General features: G+C 42.0%; 1 protein-coding gene and 1 long non-coding RNA gene across 3 annotated transcripts in view; one reads left to right on the top strand and one right to left on the bottom strand.

The window, feature by feature from the left end:
* Positions 1–15858, top strand: part of SNX30 (sorting nexin family member 30) — a 109116-nt gene that overhangs the window by 36511 nt on the left and 56747 nt on the right. The window contains exons 1-2 of one of the 2 annotated variants that reach the window (XM_041761839.1): positions 10348–10575; positions 10689–10880. In XM_041761839.1, coding sequence (XP_041617773.1) covers positions 10573–10575; positions 10689–10880 — 195 coding nt within the window. In that variant the 5' untranslated portion in view covers positions 10348–10572. Of the gene's footprint in view, positions 1–10347; positions 10576–10688; positions 10881–15858 lie in introns of those variants that run through there. The other variant, XM_041761838.1, reaches the window with a different exon arrangement.
* Positions 6818–14668, bottom strand: LOC121494848. Its single transcript, XR_005988885.1, has 2 exons — positions 14382–14668; positions 6818–9358 (listed from the first exon to the last, which is right to left on the bottom strand). It is a non-coding gene; the product is annotated as an uncharacterized LOC121494848 (long non-coding RNA).

The raw sequence follows: 15858 nt of genomic DNA, 5'->3' as shown, positions 1-15858 counted from the left end.
AGAGGTTTTTACGCCTATATGCCCAGCGAGGTTGCCTTCCTTGAACACTGTTTTAAAGCAATTGGTAGCACTTTGGTTTGGTAGCTCTTTTGTTTCTGTTTGGTAGCTCCCAGTAGCATCTGGGCTAATGTGTATTAGGTGCTCAGTATGTGGCTGAAGCAGAGAATATCCTCCTTAAGAAGGAAGGAAAAGAGATCATGTTTAAATTCATCTGAGAACGGGAGGAAAAATCTTTGCTCCCAAGAATCACAAGAATGTCTGGTGAAGGGGCTGCTAGTCTGGAGATTCTTAGGAAAAGCCAGTAACAGACATTGGAATCTTAGCCAAAGAATGTAGACTTAGGCCCCTTCATTTTGACTTGGTTTGTGCTCTTGTGAGGTCTTCTTTTGCATCAAGCCAGTAGGTGGATTTTACTCGAAGGACAGGTTTTCCAAGAGAAAATAGGGAAATAGTTTCAGTTTCTAAACAACTTTATTAGACTACAAGTAAAACTTTGAAACAAGTGGGTTCTTAACTCATGTCAAAGAAGAGTCTACCTCATAAGAAATGGTCCAGAATCCAAAGTACGAGAAGGTAAGATGTTCAGGGAAGATACTAACCTAGAAACCACAGGCTGGTGGGTCCTGGGGACATGGAGATACTCGTGCAAGCACCCTTGGAGGCTTTGGAGAATATTTGTGATAGGGTTTCCAGGGCAGAAGTAGGAAAGAAGGAGGATTGAGCTTCCTACTAATAAGCAGGTAGAGTCCTGAACCTAGGAAATATAGTTAAGATGCATTTGAATAACTCTACCAGAAAAAAAAAAAAGATAAATTTCTCTAGCTTAAAGTTTCGTATTGTTTATATCACTGTTTCCTATCTAAATTTAAAAAAATATATAGGTATTTTAATAATTATATGTATTAGCCAGCCTTGCTGTGGTAATAACTCCAAAAAATTCAAAGGTTTGAAGCAAACATTAATTTCTAGGTCACGGTGTGTGTCAGCGGCTATGAGTCAGTCGCTATGGCTCGTGTCCACAAGTACTCCATTCTGAAGGAGCAGCCCCCGTTGGGACGTGCCAGTTTCCAGGCAGAGGAGCGAGAGAACAAGAGAGCTGGTGAAAACCTGCAGTGGTTCTAACACTGTCTGCTCCATCTGGTGTGTGTGTCACATTCGCTCATGTGCCACTGGCCAGAGCAAGTCACATGGCCAAGCCAAAAGGCAGGGGATGTGAGGGGAATGTGCCCTTCAGTGGGGAGTCACTTGGCAGTGATGAGAATGTATAATCCTCTTGAAGGAAGTTAATAACTGCAGATGACAATGCTGTCCTCCATGTAGTTTGTGTCCTTTGTCACTGAACATTATTTAGTTAAGTACTTTACATCAATTCAGATTGACCATTTTAAAATGTTTTAAATATGTTTTCTCCCTATGATGTGTATTATTACAATTTGAGATAATCTTGGGGGGGTGGGGATGGACCTCTTGCCGGGGAGTGATGTGGGTCACTGCATGGCTTCCAGTATTCTTCTTGACTCCCCAGTGCATGGAGCTCTACTGTAAGTACATCATTGCATTAGCTAGAATCTTCCGGAACAATTTGGATAAGGGGGTGATATTAGGTATCAGGATCTTGTTTCTGAGTTTGGTAGACAGGCCTTTAATGTTTCACATTGCTGCTTTAAAAAAAAAAAATTGAGATCTAATCACAAATCCTAAAATTACCATTTGAAAGGAGACAGTTGAGTGGTTTTTAGTATGTTCACAGCACTGTGCACATATCATTACTGTCCAATTCCAGAATGTTTTTGTCACTCCCCAAAAGAAGCCCCACATTCCATAAGCATTCACTCCCTGTTCTCCCTCCCCTCAAGCCCCTGGCAACCAAAAATCTGTTTTCTGTCTCTATAAATTTGCCTGTTCTGGACATTTCCTATGATTGGAGTGATACATGTGGCCTTTGATGTCTGGCTTCTTACACATAATGTTTTCAAGGTTCATGGTTGGTGTTTTCTGATATAAACTCTAAAATATTTCATTTCCCTGATGATGAGTGATGTTGAACATCTTTTCAGGTGTCTGTTGGCCATCTGGATGTCTTCTCTGGAGCTATGTCTGTTCATGTCTTCTGCCTATTTTTAAATTGGATTATTGCTGTCATTATTATTTTTGGTGTTGATTTGTATAGGTTTGTTGTATATTTTGGATATTAACACCTTATCCGATATATCATTTCCAAATATCTTCTCCCATTTGGTGGATTGTCTTTTTCTTTTCTTGATGGTGTCTTTTGCTGTGCAAAAGTTTTTTATTTTGGTGTAGTCCCAATAGTTTAATTTCACTTTTGGTTCCCTTGACAAAGGAGACATATCTAGAAAAATGGTTCTATGACTGATGTCAAAGAGAATACTGCCTGTTTTCTTCTAGGAAATTTATGGTTTGGGGTCTCAAATTAAACCACTTTGAGTTTATTTTCATGTATGGTGTAAGAAAGTGGTCCAGTTTTGTTCTTTTTGCATGTAGCTGTCCAGTTTTTCCAACACCATTTGTTGAAGAGACTTTTTCCCCATTGCATATTCTTGCCTCCTTTGTTGTAGATAAATTGACTATATAATTGTGGGTTTATTTCTGGGTTCTTTATTCTGATCCATTGATGCGTATATTTTTGTTACCAGTACCATACTGTTTTGATGACTATGGCTTTGTTATACATCTTGAAATTTGGGATTATTATACCTCCAGTTTTGTTCTTCTTTGAGAATGATTTGACTATTTGGGGTCTTTGTAGTTCCATGCAAATTTCAGGATTATTCATTCTAGTCCGAAAATACTGCTGGTATTTTGATAGGAATTGTATTAAATCTGTAGGTTGCTTTGGATAGTATGGGCATTTTGACAATATTTGTTCTCCTGATCCGTGAGCATAGAATATTTTTCCATTTGTGTCATCTTCAATTTCTTTCATCAATGTTTTATAGTTTTCAGAGTACAAATCTTTTTTGCCTCCTTGATTAAGTTTATTCCTAGGTTATTTTATTATTTTTGGTGCAATTGTAAATGGGATTGTTTCCTTAGTTTTTTCTTTCTGCTACTGCATTATCAGTGTATAGAAATGCAACTGCAAAGAAGTTTTACTTCTTAGGAACTTTATTCTTTTTTTAAGATTTAAAAAAATTAATTTATTTGAAAAAAGGAGAGGGAGAGGCAGGGGAAGAGGGAGAGATTCTCAGGCAGATGCTGTGCTGGGAGTGGAACCTGACACAGGGCTCAATCTCATGACCCTGAGATCATGACCTGAGTCAAAACCAAGAGTCGGATGCTCAACCAATTGAGCCACCCAGGCGCCCCTTAGGAACTTCACTTTTATTTCTTAATTTTACTTAGAGATTTTAATGGAATGGCTGATAATAATTCATTACCAATGAATACCAAGCATTTTGGTATTGTACATGACATGATTATATCCAACAATAATTATATAGTCAGTTAATGTAATGAATTGTTAATACATTTCCTAATATTAAATTATTCTTGATTTCCTTGAACATATTTGACTTGATCCTGGTATATTCTTCTTTTTAAAAATTCGTTTAATGTACCACTTGATGTTAATTTATTGACAGTGTTTATGCTTATATCTAATTTCCTTTTCTGTCCTAATATTTTGATATCAGATATAGTTAATACCTATACTTGGCTTAAAAGGTTTCTCCATTTTTTAAAAGTATATGTCTTAGAGTATTTGAATAAAACAGAACTTCATCCTTGAGATTCAGTGGAACTCAGCTGTACAACCATGGGGCTTAGCTTACCTTTCAGTAAAAGTTCTCTGACAACAGTTCTGTGGTTATTTATTTAGATTTTCCACCCCAACTAAATTTCACTTTGGCTGTGTATTTTCCTAGAAAGGCATTCATCTCATACAGACTTACAAGTTTAATGCATATTCATAGCATATCCTTATAATTCATAATCATGTATAGAAGTAAGATTTAAATATTTATTACCTACTCTCCTTTCCCTCCATCCCCTTCTGTATTGATCAGGTTTCCTAAGTTTTGCTTTATCTGATACATCTTTTAGAAGAAATATATTCTGGTTTGGCTTGTAATTTTTACTCTTTTCCATTTTCAGTTTATACTTTAACTTTTGTATTCCCTCTTGCAGTTTTGACATTTTCTTTTTAAAACGGAGCACAAAGTAGATGTGGCCTAAAGTGTTCTATTTCATGGAATAAATGTTTTTCAAATATATTTATCTGCTCTTGAGGACTGTGCTACTTTCTTCGTGTTTTGGTCTTCTTGAATCTGAATGAAGAGGCTAACATAGGCTAGGTATATTTTAGGTGTTCTTGTGTCTGATGACATAATGCAGGCCTGCCATTTGCCTCCGATCAGAACAAGTGAATTATTGGATCCCCTCTGTTTCTCCATGATGTTAGAATTGTCTTCTTGGATCTTAATTGAATAATCAGTTGATAGATGAGTTGAGTGATCTGTCAGTGGGAAGAAGAGTCAGAAGGAAGAAATCCAGGGTCCTGGTTAGTTGCTCAGGAAAACTTGGCCTCATTTCTCTCTGGTAGTTGGCTTTCTCTCAGCATAGCCTGGCTTCCTTCTTGTTTTGGGCTTTCTCCCCATCTCAGTAGAGCCTAGCTCCTTCAGTTTGCTGTCTTGCCTGCCTTGTGCTCAGTGGACCTTCCCAGGGTAGCTGACCAGTTGCCTTCAGGTTCCTTTGACCTACCTCTTGCTTTTGCATCTCTACCCTTCATGGCGAGAGGAGGCCATGTGGGCAGATCCCCCCTCTACTGGTGATCCTCACATGGCCTATATGTCTGTGCATGGCCTCCCTTTGCCCACAGCACCCAGCCACTCTAATGGTCCTTCTTTGCCCTTCACTCCCTCATCTTCCCAGAAGATTTCACTCTTATATTAGAGTATACATGAGGGCTTCGGGGCCTTTCCTACTTCTTTGGTAACCTTGATAACCTCAAGTGACCTCAGGGACATGGGTTAAAGGTACCTCCTAGTTCTTTCCTCACTTGTGTCCCAATTATATCCAGTAGAAAACTTTTGGAAGTTTTGGGTGTTGGCATTTGGATGGCATTCTTGCCTGATTTCCAATCTGGTCTGATTCCGGTCACTGCTTGGCTTTTTCTTTTTTTCCCCATTGCTCTTTCTTTTCCATTCTCTAGGTTGTTAAATTAGTATTTGAGAATGGAAAGAAGGAGAAAGCAAAGGTGCGTGTGCCCAGCTCATGGAGTTTATCTAGGAGTCTAGATTTGTAATGTTTAAATGAGTGTGTAACATTCCTATTACTGTAAACATGATCATTTCCTGGTTATTGAGCCCTTGGGATTTTTCCAGGGTTCACTCTGCGTTCTTTGCTCTGTTATGAAGCATCTTTGAACAGAACATTTTTGGGATTTTCCCTTTGAATGTGTTCTCTAAAGTAGGCTTAAATTCAACCTTACAACAAAGTCAGCAATCAAGAGTGTTCTGTTCAGTTTGTGTAGGGCATAGTCATTCTTCATGCATCTCCCGTGTGCTTGGCAGGAGGGAGGTAAATGGACACAAGTCAGGTACATATGTGCCTCCTCCCCTTCAGTATAAGGATGCCTTATGTCAAGCTCTTTTGGAACTAGATCATCATGTTGCCCATATTCCTCTTACTTCTTTTTTTAAAAATTTCATTTATTTATTCATGAGAGACACACACACACACACAGAGAGAGAGAGAGAGAGAGAGAGGCAGAGACACAGGCAGAGGGAGAAGCAGGCTCCATGCAGGGTGCCTGACGTGGGACCTGATCCTGGGTCTCCAGGAACATGACCTGGGCCGAACGCGATGCTAAACTGCTGAGCCACCCGGGCTGCCCCTATATTCCTCTAATAGTATCGAAAAGAGAAGTTAGGGCATTTAAGCATGACCTTTTTTTTTTCTTTTAAGTTTTTATTTTAGTCACCCAGTGCTCATCATAAGTGCCTTCCTTAATCCTCATCATCTATTTCTCCCATCCCCCCACTCCCCTCCCCTCTGCTGAGCATCAGTTTGTTCTCTATAGTTGAGAGTCTGTTTCTTGATTTGTCTTTTTTTTCCCCTAAGCATGACTTAAAAAATTAAATCCATATTGCCTCCTAATGTATATCACTTTCTTTTCATAAACCTTATGTATAATGTAATACAGAGTTTCACCAGTGACTTATGTTAATTTAATAATCTATCTCGTGGCTGGTTGACTACAATGGTAGGTCTTATAACTGAAATTCTTTGAACCAGAGGGGTTTCTGAAGCAGCTTATGTATGTGTTTCTATTCCTAAGTAAAAAGGCGTGGGGGTGGGGATAGAGAAGAAATTCACTTATAACTGAAGCCTGCATAAGTGAGAATTGATATTTTGAAACAATGAGGAGTTTTCATTTATTTATTAACTGTGTAGTTGTAATTTTCCCAAGGGGCACTGTAGCCACAGTAAAATCATTAAGGCAAGTGTATTTGAAGCACCAGACTATGACTCTTAATACAGTTTTTATCTTCAGCAGCATATATTAAGTATCTGCTGTGAACCCAGCCCCATCATAGTCTCTAGGGGGATGCAAGAATAGTTGCAGATGAGTTGATTTCACCTTTTTTTTTTTTTGAGTCTGTTAATAGTGGTGTAGCACCCACTCTATTCCAGGCACTGTTCCAATTGCTTCCATATACTAATTCAATCCCATTATACCCATTTTATAAATAAGGAAACGAGGGTGTGGAGAGATTAAGAAACTTGCTGAAGTCACACTGCTTGTAAATAGTGAAACTCGGCTTTAGAACTGCCCAGTCATTGCTAGGCTCAGTTTCCTTGTCATTCAACAGACATTTATTGAGTAACTTCTATTGGCAAGGGGTTGAGTTGGATCATTTTCTAAGACTCATTAATTTATCATCTACTTATTGAATACCTACTATGTGCCAGAGGATAGAGGAGTGAATAAGATACAGTCTCTGCTCTTGCCAATCAGTCAATACATAATACATTTTCACATAGTGACAGTCTGTGACTAAAATAAAGCCAGGGAAGGGGCTGGAAAGTGATAGAGGGGTGCAGGGATATTTTTAGATTTTGTGGGCTGAGGAGGTCTTTCTGAGTAGGAGTCATTTGAGCAGAAACCCATTTGAAGAGAGGAGCCAGCCACATGGGCATGTGAGGGATGAGGAGTGACCCAGGTGGAGTGGGCAGCAAGTACGGAAGCCCTAAGGTCTAAGTGAGCCAAGACCTGTGCATCTGGAGCAGGATGAGCTAGCAGGCAAATGTCAAAGATGAGGTCAGGGAGAATGATGAAGTCACCCTGGCCCTTATGGGTTATGGGATTTCATTGTGAACACTATTGGAGGTCTTTGAGAGTTTTGAGCAAGAGTGGCATCCTTTGATTTTTGGCCAGATAATGGAGATACAGGGCATTGTTGGGTTGGGAAAGGTCACACAAAAGGTACTCGATAAGAACCTTGAACTCCGAATTTGAAACCTGGATTGAGCTCTTAGCATTGCAATGATTAGCTTCATTTGCTCCTGACACCTGACCTTTTGGAGTCTGCCTCCTGCTCGGTAGAGACAGCATCTGTCCTGCTGACCTCACAAAGCTGCCCTGAGCTGTGATGAAGTAAGAATGTGGAAGCGTTGCGTACCCATGTGCCGTGGAAAGCCGAGCAGGCGGGGCCCAGATTTAGGAAATTATAGACATTTGCAGATCATTGGCTATTTGTGCTTACAGAACACCCTGTGAAACGCCTGATAGTAAGGGTGCGAGTGTTTCCCTGGTCACAAAGTCCAGGAGGATCTTTGGGGAGATAAGAGCTGATTGACTCTCCCCTCCCCTCCCCTGCTGCCATGAACTGACTTGAGAACAAGTTAACTTCCTCCTGTCTGGCCAGGACATCTCAGACCTCTGTGTGGGCTGTTTTTGGAGGGTTGTTGGCAGAGATCCCCAGAGCAAAGGTCAGGTGAGTTGGCTTGGAGTTATTGGGAGACCTGCAAACACATGCGTGCGCGCGCACGCACACACACACAGAGATACACACATAGACACACACAGGTGAATAAGGCACAGTCATAGTTGTCAGGGACTTGCAGTGTTTGTAGATGTTACATATATAAATCAATGATTAAAACTGTGAAAACTGCTTCCGTGGAAGTATCTTCATTTTTTTTTCTTTCATGGAAGTATCTTCAAAATATGGAGAAAAGATGGACTAATTCTGTCAAGGGGCCGATCAAGGAAGGATTCACATAGGAGGGGGCATTTGAGCAAATTCCAGTAAGATGCTTGGAGAGGTGGCTTTGCAAGCAAAGGTGAGGGGTTACGAACCAGCATGGTGGGTTCTGGAACTGATGCCATGAGAAACAGGGCTGGTAAGATCCTTCTAGGCCAGATGGTGGAAAGCTGCTGTCAGAGCCCGTGTTGGCTTATCTGCCTAAAGATTCTGAGTTCATTCTTTCTCTTGTGCAGTGTTTAGCCATCGGTTGAGCCTCTCTGAGGCCCAGTGTGCCAGTGTTGCTGAAATGTCAGTGAGGGTGGGTCCCTGCAATGCCTAGCGCGGTGTCTTGCCTGAGGTCAGTGTTTAAACAGTCACCGAAATGAGGGAGACACGATGGTTGTCACAGAGCTCCAGAGATGTCCTTTCAGCTGCGCAGCCACCGGGCTAGGACACTGCACCGCCTGTGGTGTCTGCGTGCTGACAGAGCAGGCGGGTGGGCCGGCTGCCGGCGTGTCCACACGAGGAGCTGCCGTGGGGTTTGCCTCCCAGCTGAGCCCTGGGCTGAGGAGAAGTGGGGGGGGGGGGGGGAATCTGTGCCCACGAGTATCTTCTGCAAAAACAGCATTTGTTCAGTAATTACAAAAATATTTGTAAACTTCTGCCATAGCAGAAGTGCTATGCCATTGCATGAACATGCTATGGGATTAAATTATCTGCAGTCAGTAGAAAAGACGAAGGAAGGTGCCCTGTTTATTTTCCATCATCCCGAGGTGACACGGCCCTTGACTGCAGGTCATACTCGCCTCTGCCTGGTCGCACCCCTCTTCCCAGATGTCCCGGGATGCGACTTCCCAGCTCACGGATGCGACTGCTAGGTTGACCCCTCGCTTCCTCCGCATTCTCTTCTCCGGGGGCGAAGTCAAATCCAGCCCATACACAAGAAGAGAGGATTCAGGGAAAGCATCTCCACGCTCCTGGCCTGTGATCCGATGACTCACGGGTCGAGAATGTTTCCAGGGCCTTTCCCGTGATGCCCTGTCGCTTTCTTGCCGTACCCCTGTGTTTGCCTCCTGATGAATCCCGGGTGATATTCAGATGCCTTCACATCTCCTGCAGGGCAAGGGCTTTGCCTGTTACTACGCCTAAAAAAACCAAAAAAGTTAAGACTGCATTGGATATTGCAGGATATTGTAGGAACATAATCAACTGACTTCCTCTTAAGGCCTAAAGAGGAAGGGGTCCATCATTTTAAAAGTTTCCCTTCTCTTCCTTTTCTGGCATTTGCACCCCTCCCTCACTTTTATAATTTGTATATTATGGACAGATTTACAGATACACACACCAAAAAGGGAACTGTATAATGAACCTGCAAGTACCGGCTTCAACAGTTATCAACTTTGGGGCATATCTTGTCTCGTCTATATCCCCGTCTACCCATCCTTAATTATTTTGAAGCAGATACCACACATCCTATCATTTCATCCATGAATGTTTTAGCGTATATTCCTAAGAGATGAAGACTTTGTAAAATCATAATACTTACATTATCTTGCCTAATAATGCCTTAATATCGTCAAATAACTGATCAATATTCACATTTCTCTGAATATCACAAAATCTGTTAACACTTTGTTTTAATCAAGGATCCGCTGCAGTTGTTGATAGGTTTATCAGTTAGCTTTGCATCTCTGGGCTCTCCTTCCATCTTTTTTTTTTTTTTTTCCTCGCAGGTTATTTATTGATGAAACTGGGTCTTTGGTTCTCTTTAATTTCACACAGTGTGGGTTCTGTCAGTTGCATCCTTAGAGCATGGTTGAGCATCTCCCTCACGCCTCTATTTCCTATAAATTGGTGTCGTGTCTAGAGATTTGTTCAGGATTCAGATCCAGTTTTTTTGGCAAACATATTTTCTAGGCAGCTGGTGTGAACTTCTTTCAGGAGGCACAAGTAATGTTTACTTGTCTCTTTGTGATGGTTGATTGGGTTTCTAAATATACCAAGTATTTAAGAGGGTTCAGTCTGTTAATGTTTACCTGGGCCCAGGTAGTGGTCTTAGAAAGGCCACGAGAGAGAGGGAGGGAGAGAGAGGGAGAGAGAGGGAGAGAGAGAGAGAGAGAGAGAGAGAGAGAATGCTCTTGTGGTGTCCTCATGGCATTCTTTGTCCAAGTCTGACGGTGGTGGGGGCTGTTAGGTTCTCTGTCCCTGAACTGTTTGCTTCTGGGCATTTCTCCCATGCTTGCTGCAAGAGGAGTCAGCACGAATTGGTGTAGAGCACTTGCCATAGTTTGTGTCTTTTGGTCCCAGGAGACCTGTTCACTTAAGCAGCTCTTAGTAGGGAGAAGCTCGGTTCCTTTGAATGGTACCTTTGTATTCAGCAGTGTTTCTTGGTTTGGCTACACAAGCAATTTCTGCGGATGTTTCCAGATAATATGTTTTCATCCAATTTGTAAGGTGACTCTTTTCTTCTTTCAGGATCTCATTTTGCCCAACGGTGGCACTCCAGCGGGTACTTCGAGTCCAGCTTCTTCATCTTCCCTTCTCAACAGACTCCAGCTTGATGATGACATTGACGGGGAGACCAGAGATCTCTTCGTCACAGTTGATGATCCCAAGAAGCATGTGTGTACGATGGAGACCTACATTACCTATAGGATCACCACCAAAGTAGGTCCCTTCATTGTTTTCTGTCCCCATAGAAGGGTCTTGATGAATTAGAGACCTGCCATCATGATTCCCACCTTGCTTTCTCCCAACCCTTTGTAGGACTCCTCACCTTCATCCGAAAGGCGTGTGTGGCTTTTTGAGAGAGTAAATGTATTCACAGCAAAAGGATTCTCTGTGAATTTGTTTGACTTTAAAATGAAGGAGAAATTATAACTATAGTCTTTGAAATGAAACCTTTAATCCCTCTATTTTCACTTATTTTGGGTCATGATACTGTTTGGCATGTTAATATCACCTTACTCTTGAAATTTATGAATCATTGTATCATCCCGAAGCTCTGGATGAGCTCTGGTAAGACCATGGTTATAATTTGGCATAATTGGAACAGATCATAGCGGAGGGGAGTAAGAGGAGGCTGGGAATGAAGATTTATTGCCTTTCTGCTTGCTATGTGCCACGAGGGTAGTGGGCAGGGTGCTCACAGTGACCCTCAAAGGTAGATCTTCTAGTTAAAATGTTAGTGATAAGAAAACTGAAACAGAAACTTTAAGTAACTCACTCATGGTTACAAAGTTGGTAATCACGAATCTAACTTGAATGTTTAGGACTGTTAACTTCACATTTTAATTTTCAAACCCATATTCTTTAACCTAATTCTACTTATAAAAGAATAATGTGTTATTTTTTACTTTTGAAAATTATTTTTTCAATATTTTAAATAGCACTACAGTTTTCTTATTTATTTATTTATTTATTTATTTATTTATTTATTTATGTATGTATGTATGATAGTCACAGAGAGAGAGAGAGAGAGGCAGAGACACAGGCAGAGGGAGAAGCAGGCTCCATGCACCGGGAGCCCGACGTGGGATTCGATCCCGGGTCTCCAGGATCGCGCCCTGGGCCAAAGGCAGGCGCCAAACCGCTGCGCCACCCAGGGATCCCAATAGCACTACAGTTTTAAGCAGGGTTTCTCATCTATGGCAGGATTGACTTTTTGGACTGAATAATTCTTTTATGGGGGGAGTGGTCCTATGCATTGTAGGATGTTTCCCAGCACCTTTGGTCTCTACCCATTAGATGCCAGTAGTACCTTTCCCCAACCGTCAATGGAGACAACCAAAAATGTCTCCAGAAATTGCCAAATATTTCCTGGGGGACAACATTATTCCTGGTTGAGAATCACTGATTCAGAAGAAGAGTAACAATATTTACACTCTTAGGAGAAAATACACATGATTACTTTATATATATATATTGGTGTGTGTGTGTGTGTATATATATATATATATATACACACACACATATATACACATATGTATACTTCTAACTTGTGTTACTTGATTCTGAATTTATTATAAAAAGACATGTTAAAAAAGAGGCCCAAAATGGAGTCATTTGCCTCCTACTATAGCAAGCCATGACTGAATTATACTTTCAACCTATCCTAGGAGTCATCACTTTATATTTTTGAATAGAGAAAGTGTTTTATTCAGGAAACCATCCTGTTTGTTGGCATTCCCCCCTCCATCACAGGCCACATGATAAAGAAGGATTTACATATTTTTAGAAGTTTTAATAGAGTTGAGGGCACCTTTGTGGATGGCATTAAGAGAAGCATTTATGAACATCTCTCTCGTCTACTGTGCCTTTTCTCTTTTCCATTGTAGAAGATAAATTAATTTTTTACTGTCAAAGTTTAGTGGGTTCTATACTTGTCTAAATTCTTTGAGGGAGATGGGCAGAGAATAAAATACACTCAAATTTTGTTTCTTCATCTTTTGTTGGATGACAATGCTATATTTTAAAAATTATGCAAGTATTATAAATACTTTATTGTGAATAAGGAAATGATGATGAAGATCAAATACAAATCTTCCTTAGCCCTACACACTTACTTGCCAAAAGCAACCATTGCTAAAAATTTGATATATATCCTTTCCACTCTTTTTTTTTTTTAAAGATTTTATTTATTTATTCAAAAGAGACACAGAGAAAGATGCAGAGACATAGGCAGAGGGAGAAGCAGGCTCTCTGCAGGGAGCCTAATGTGGGACTTGATCCCAGGACTCTAGGATCACGCCGTGGGCTGAAGGTAGGTGCTCAACCACTGAGCCACCTAGGCATCCCCCATTCTTTTGTGTGTGTGTGTTTACACATGCACATATAGAGTTAAAATATATATAATTCAGATTTCACTGTAATAGTTTTCTAACCCTCTTCTCTACAGTATTTTTTTTTTAACGATTTTATTTATTCATGAGAGACAGACACAGAGAGAAAGGCAGAGACATAGGCAGAGGGAGAAGCAGGCTCCTCGTAAGGAGCCTGATGCAGGACTCGATCCCAAGACCCCGGGATCATGAACTGAGCTGAAGGTAGACGCTCAACCACTGAGTCCCCCAGGTATACCCCCCCCATAGTATTTTTGAAGACCTTTCCGTGTTTGTATATTTATACAGAGAGTTTAGTTTTTCAATCTCTGCCTAAATTTTTATGCAATGATTATACACTATCTTTTCTCTATGGACATTTAAGTCCTTCTCAGATATTTCTCTGGTTTTCTTGCCCTGTCATTTCTGTACCTGGTTCACATTTGAGAACTTGTCTGTGAATATGTGCACACCTACATGCATGCACACAATCTTCCCCAATCCTCAGAGGTTCTAGGTTGATAAATGTATTCCCATGAATTATTTCCACCTCTGCCCCCTCCCACCCCCAGGGTCAACTTATTTTTTACCCTGTAGTCAGCAAAATGCAAAACCTGTTTTTCTTGAATTTATGCTCTAAACAGCAGAAGGACAAGGTGACTGCCTTGCTGGCACAGCAGTGCTTGCCTTCCTTCACATTCGGCCACCCTGCTTGGTTCCTCTGCCGTACTGTCGACCTCCTGCAGTTTTGTTTATTTATTTATTTTAAATATTTTTTTATTGAAGTTCAATTTGCCAACATAGAGTGTAACACCCAGTGCTCATCCCATCAAGTGCCCCCCTCAGTGCCCCTCACCCAGTCACCCTGTGCCCCCGCCTGCATCCCCTTCCACTACCTTTTGTTCGTTTCCCGAGTTAGGAGTCTCTCATGTTTTGTCTCCCTCTCTAAAGACCTCCCGCAGTTTTAAACCTACAGGACCTCCGTTACCCAAGTCATAAGCCACCTCGCTCTCCCGTGCTCCTTCTCTTTCCTTCCCTCCTCTTTTTCCTTGGTGTTCTTATCTCTCTGTCTTCTCTCTGGGGTTGATATCCTAGAAGTCAGAATTTTTCCACATTCCCTTTCCATATTTTCTCTTTTCTTTCTTTCTTGATTTTATTTATTCATGAGAGACAGAGCGAGAGAGAGAGAGAGAGAGAGAGAGGCAGAGACACAGGCAGAGGGAGAAGCAGGCTCCATGCAGGGAGCCTGATGTGGGACTCGATTCCGGGACCCCAGGATTACACCCTGAGCCAAAGGCGGATGCTAGACCACTCAGCCACCCAGGTGCCCCCCATTCCACATTTTCACCTGGCTGTGATGCCGCAGGATTGGTGAACCCCGTTGCGGGGTTCGTCTCATTTCTTACTCTCCATTCTATCTCAAAGCTGAGTCCTTTGCTCTTCCCTGTGTAGGTGGTGACACACCTACAGGTGTGTAGGTGGTGTAGGTGACAAGGTTTAATATCTTGGTGGTGCACGTGGAACCTTCTTGCCAAACATCGCATTAAAGCATGTCTACACACCCCCATGTAGCCCCACACCCTGTGGTGTGCAGGGCTGAGGGGAAGAGGACAAGCAGGAGCACAGGGCCTCACACACTGATCTTGCCCTGGGACCCCCACTCTTCTGTGGTTCGCTAGCAGAGTTAATGATCACAGGACGAGGTTGTACAATTACTTACTTCATTACTTTGAGCTTTGACTCTCCTCCCCTGATTCAGATTCATGATGACCAAAGCCGGACAAAGTACAGAGCTGCTTTTGCCTGAGCTAAAATGAGCCTAGGGCTGAGAGCCAGCCTAGACAAAGCACTGTCTAATCTAAGCACCCAAATCTAAGTCATGGGTGCCTTTCTTTTCTGGGGAGCCAGCCTGGCCTTCTGAGGGCAGGCGGATCCTGGGTCTTTTCTCTGCAAGCTCCTAGAAAGTGTCATCATCATAATAGCCAATTACTGAGCACTTACTGTGTGCTGTACTTTTTGGTCATAGAAACCTTTTATTTTATAGAAGTGTGCTTATCGTAGAGAAACTAGAAAACTCAAGGAAGCTGAAACAATGAAAGAACACCTATAAGCTCACCAGCCAGAAATACTCATTTCTAAATTTCTGAACTGTTTGTCTCTAGCCATTGACAAAAATGAGTATTTTGCATGCTGCCCATTCATTTCACGTGTTGGGTATCTTTCTGTGCTAGTAAATGCCAGTTAGCACACCTTATGCTATCATTTCCTTCCTTCCTTCCTTCCTTCCTTCCATCCATCCATCCATCCATCCATCCATCGATTTGAGAGGGAGTTGAGGGGAGGGTGGGGAGAGGCAAGGGGAAAGAGAGAACCTCAAACAGACACCCCACTGAGGGCAAAGCCTGACTGTTTGATCATTTCTAAGACTGTGTGTTCCGCTATCTGGAGGAGCCATCGTTTATTTTGTGCTACGTGCCCTAAATATATTGTCAGCTAATCCTCACACTCAATGAGGCAGGTACTGGCGGTATTTTTCCTTTGTGGATGAGGAAACTGAGACACAGACATATTAAGAAAGTTACTCGAAGACCTGCAACTGATAGTGGTGGAGCTCGGGCTGGAATCTAGATCCGTCTGTGCTGTGCTTCCACAGGCACGATTTTCAAGAGAGGGACAGCTCTGCCCCCCTCCCAGCACTGTGCGTGGCCTGCTGCCCTCCTCTAGGAGCCATCCTCCTCTGTCTCTCACCCATCTCCTTAGTAATCCTAAGTCTTGCACCCAACTAGCTCCTTGTTTTAGAAGCCTCCGTGGTCGACAGAGGCATC

This window comes from Vulpes lagopus, chromosome 7 (genome assembly GCF_018345385.1).
Source record: "Vulpes lagopus strain Blue_001 chromosome 7, ASM1834538v1, whole genome shotgun sequence".
Taxonomy (NCBI): Eukaryota; Metazoa; Chordata; class Mammalia; order Carnivora; family Canidae; genus Vulpes; species Vulpes lagopus.
Note: the sequence above shows the minus strand (reverse complement) of the source record. Positions and strands in the feature narration are given on the sequence as shown.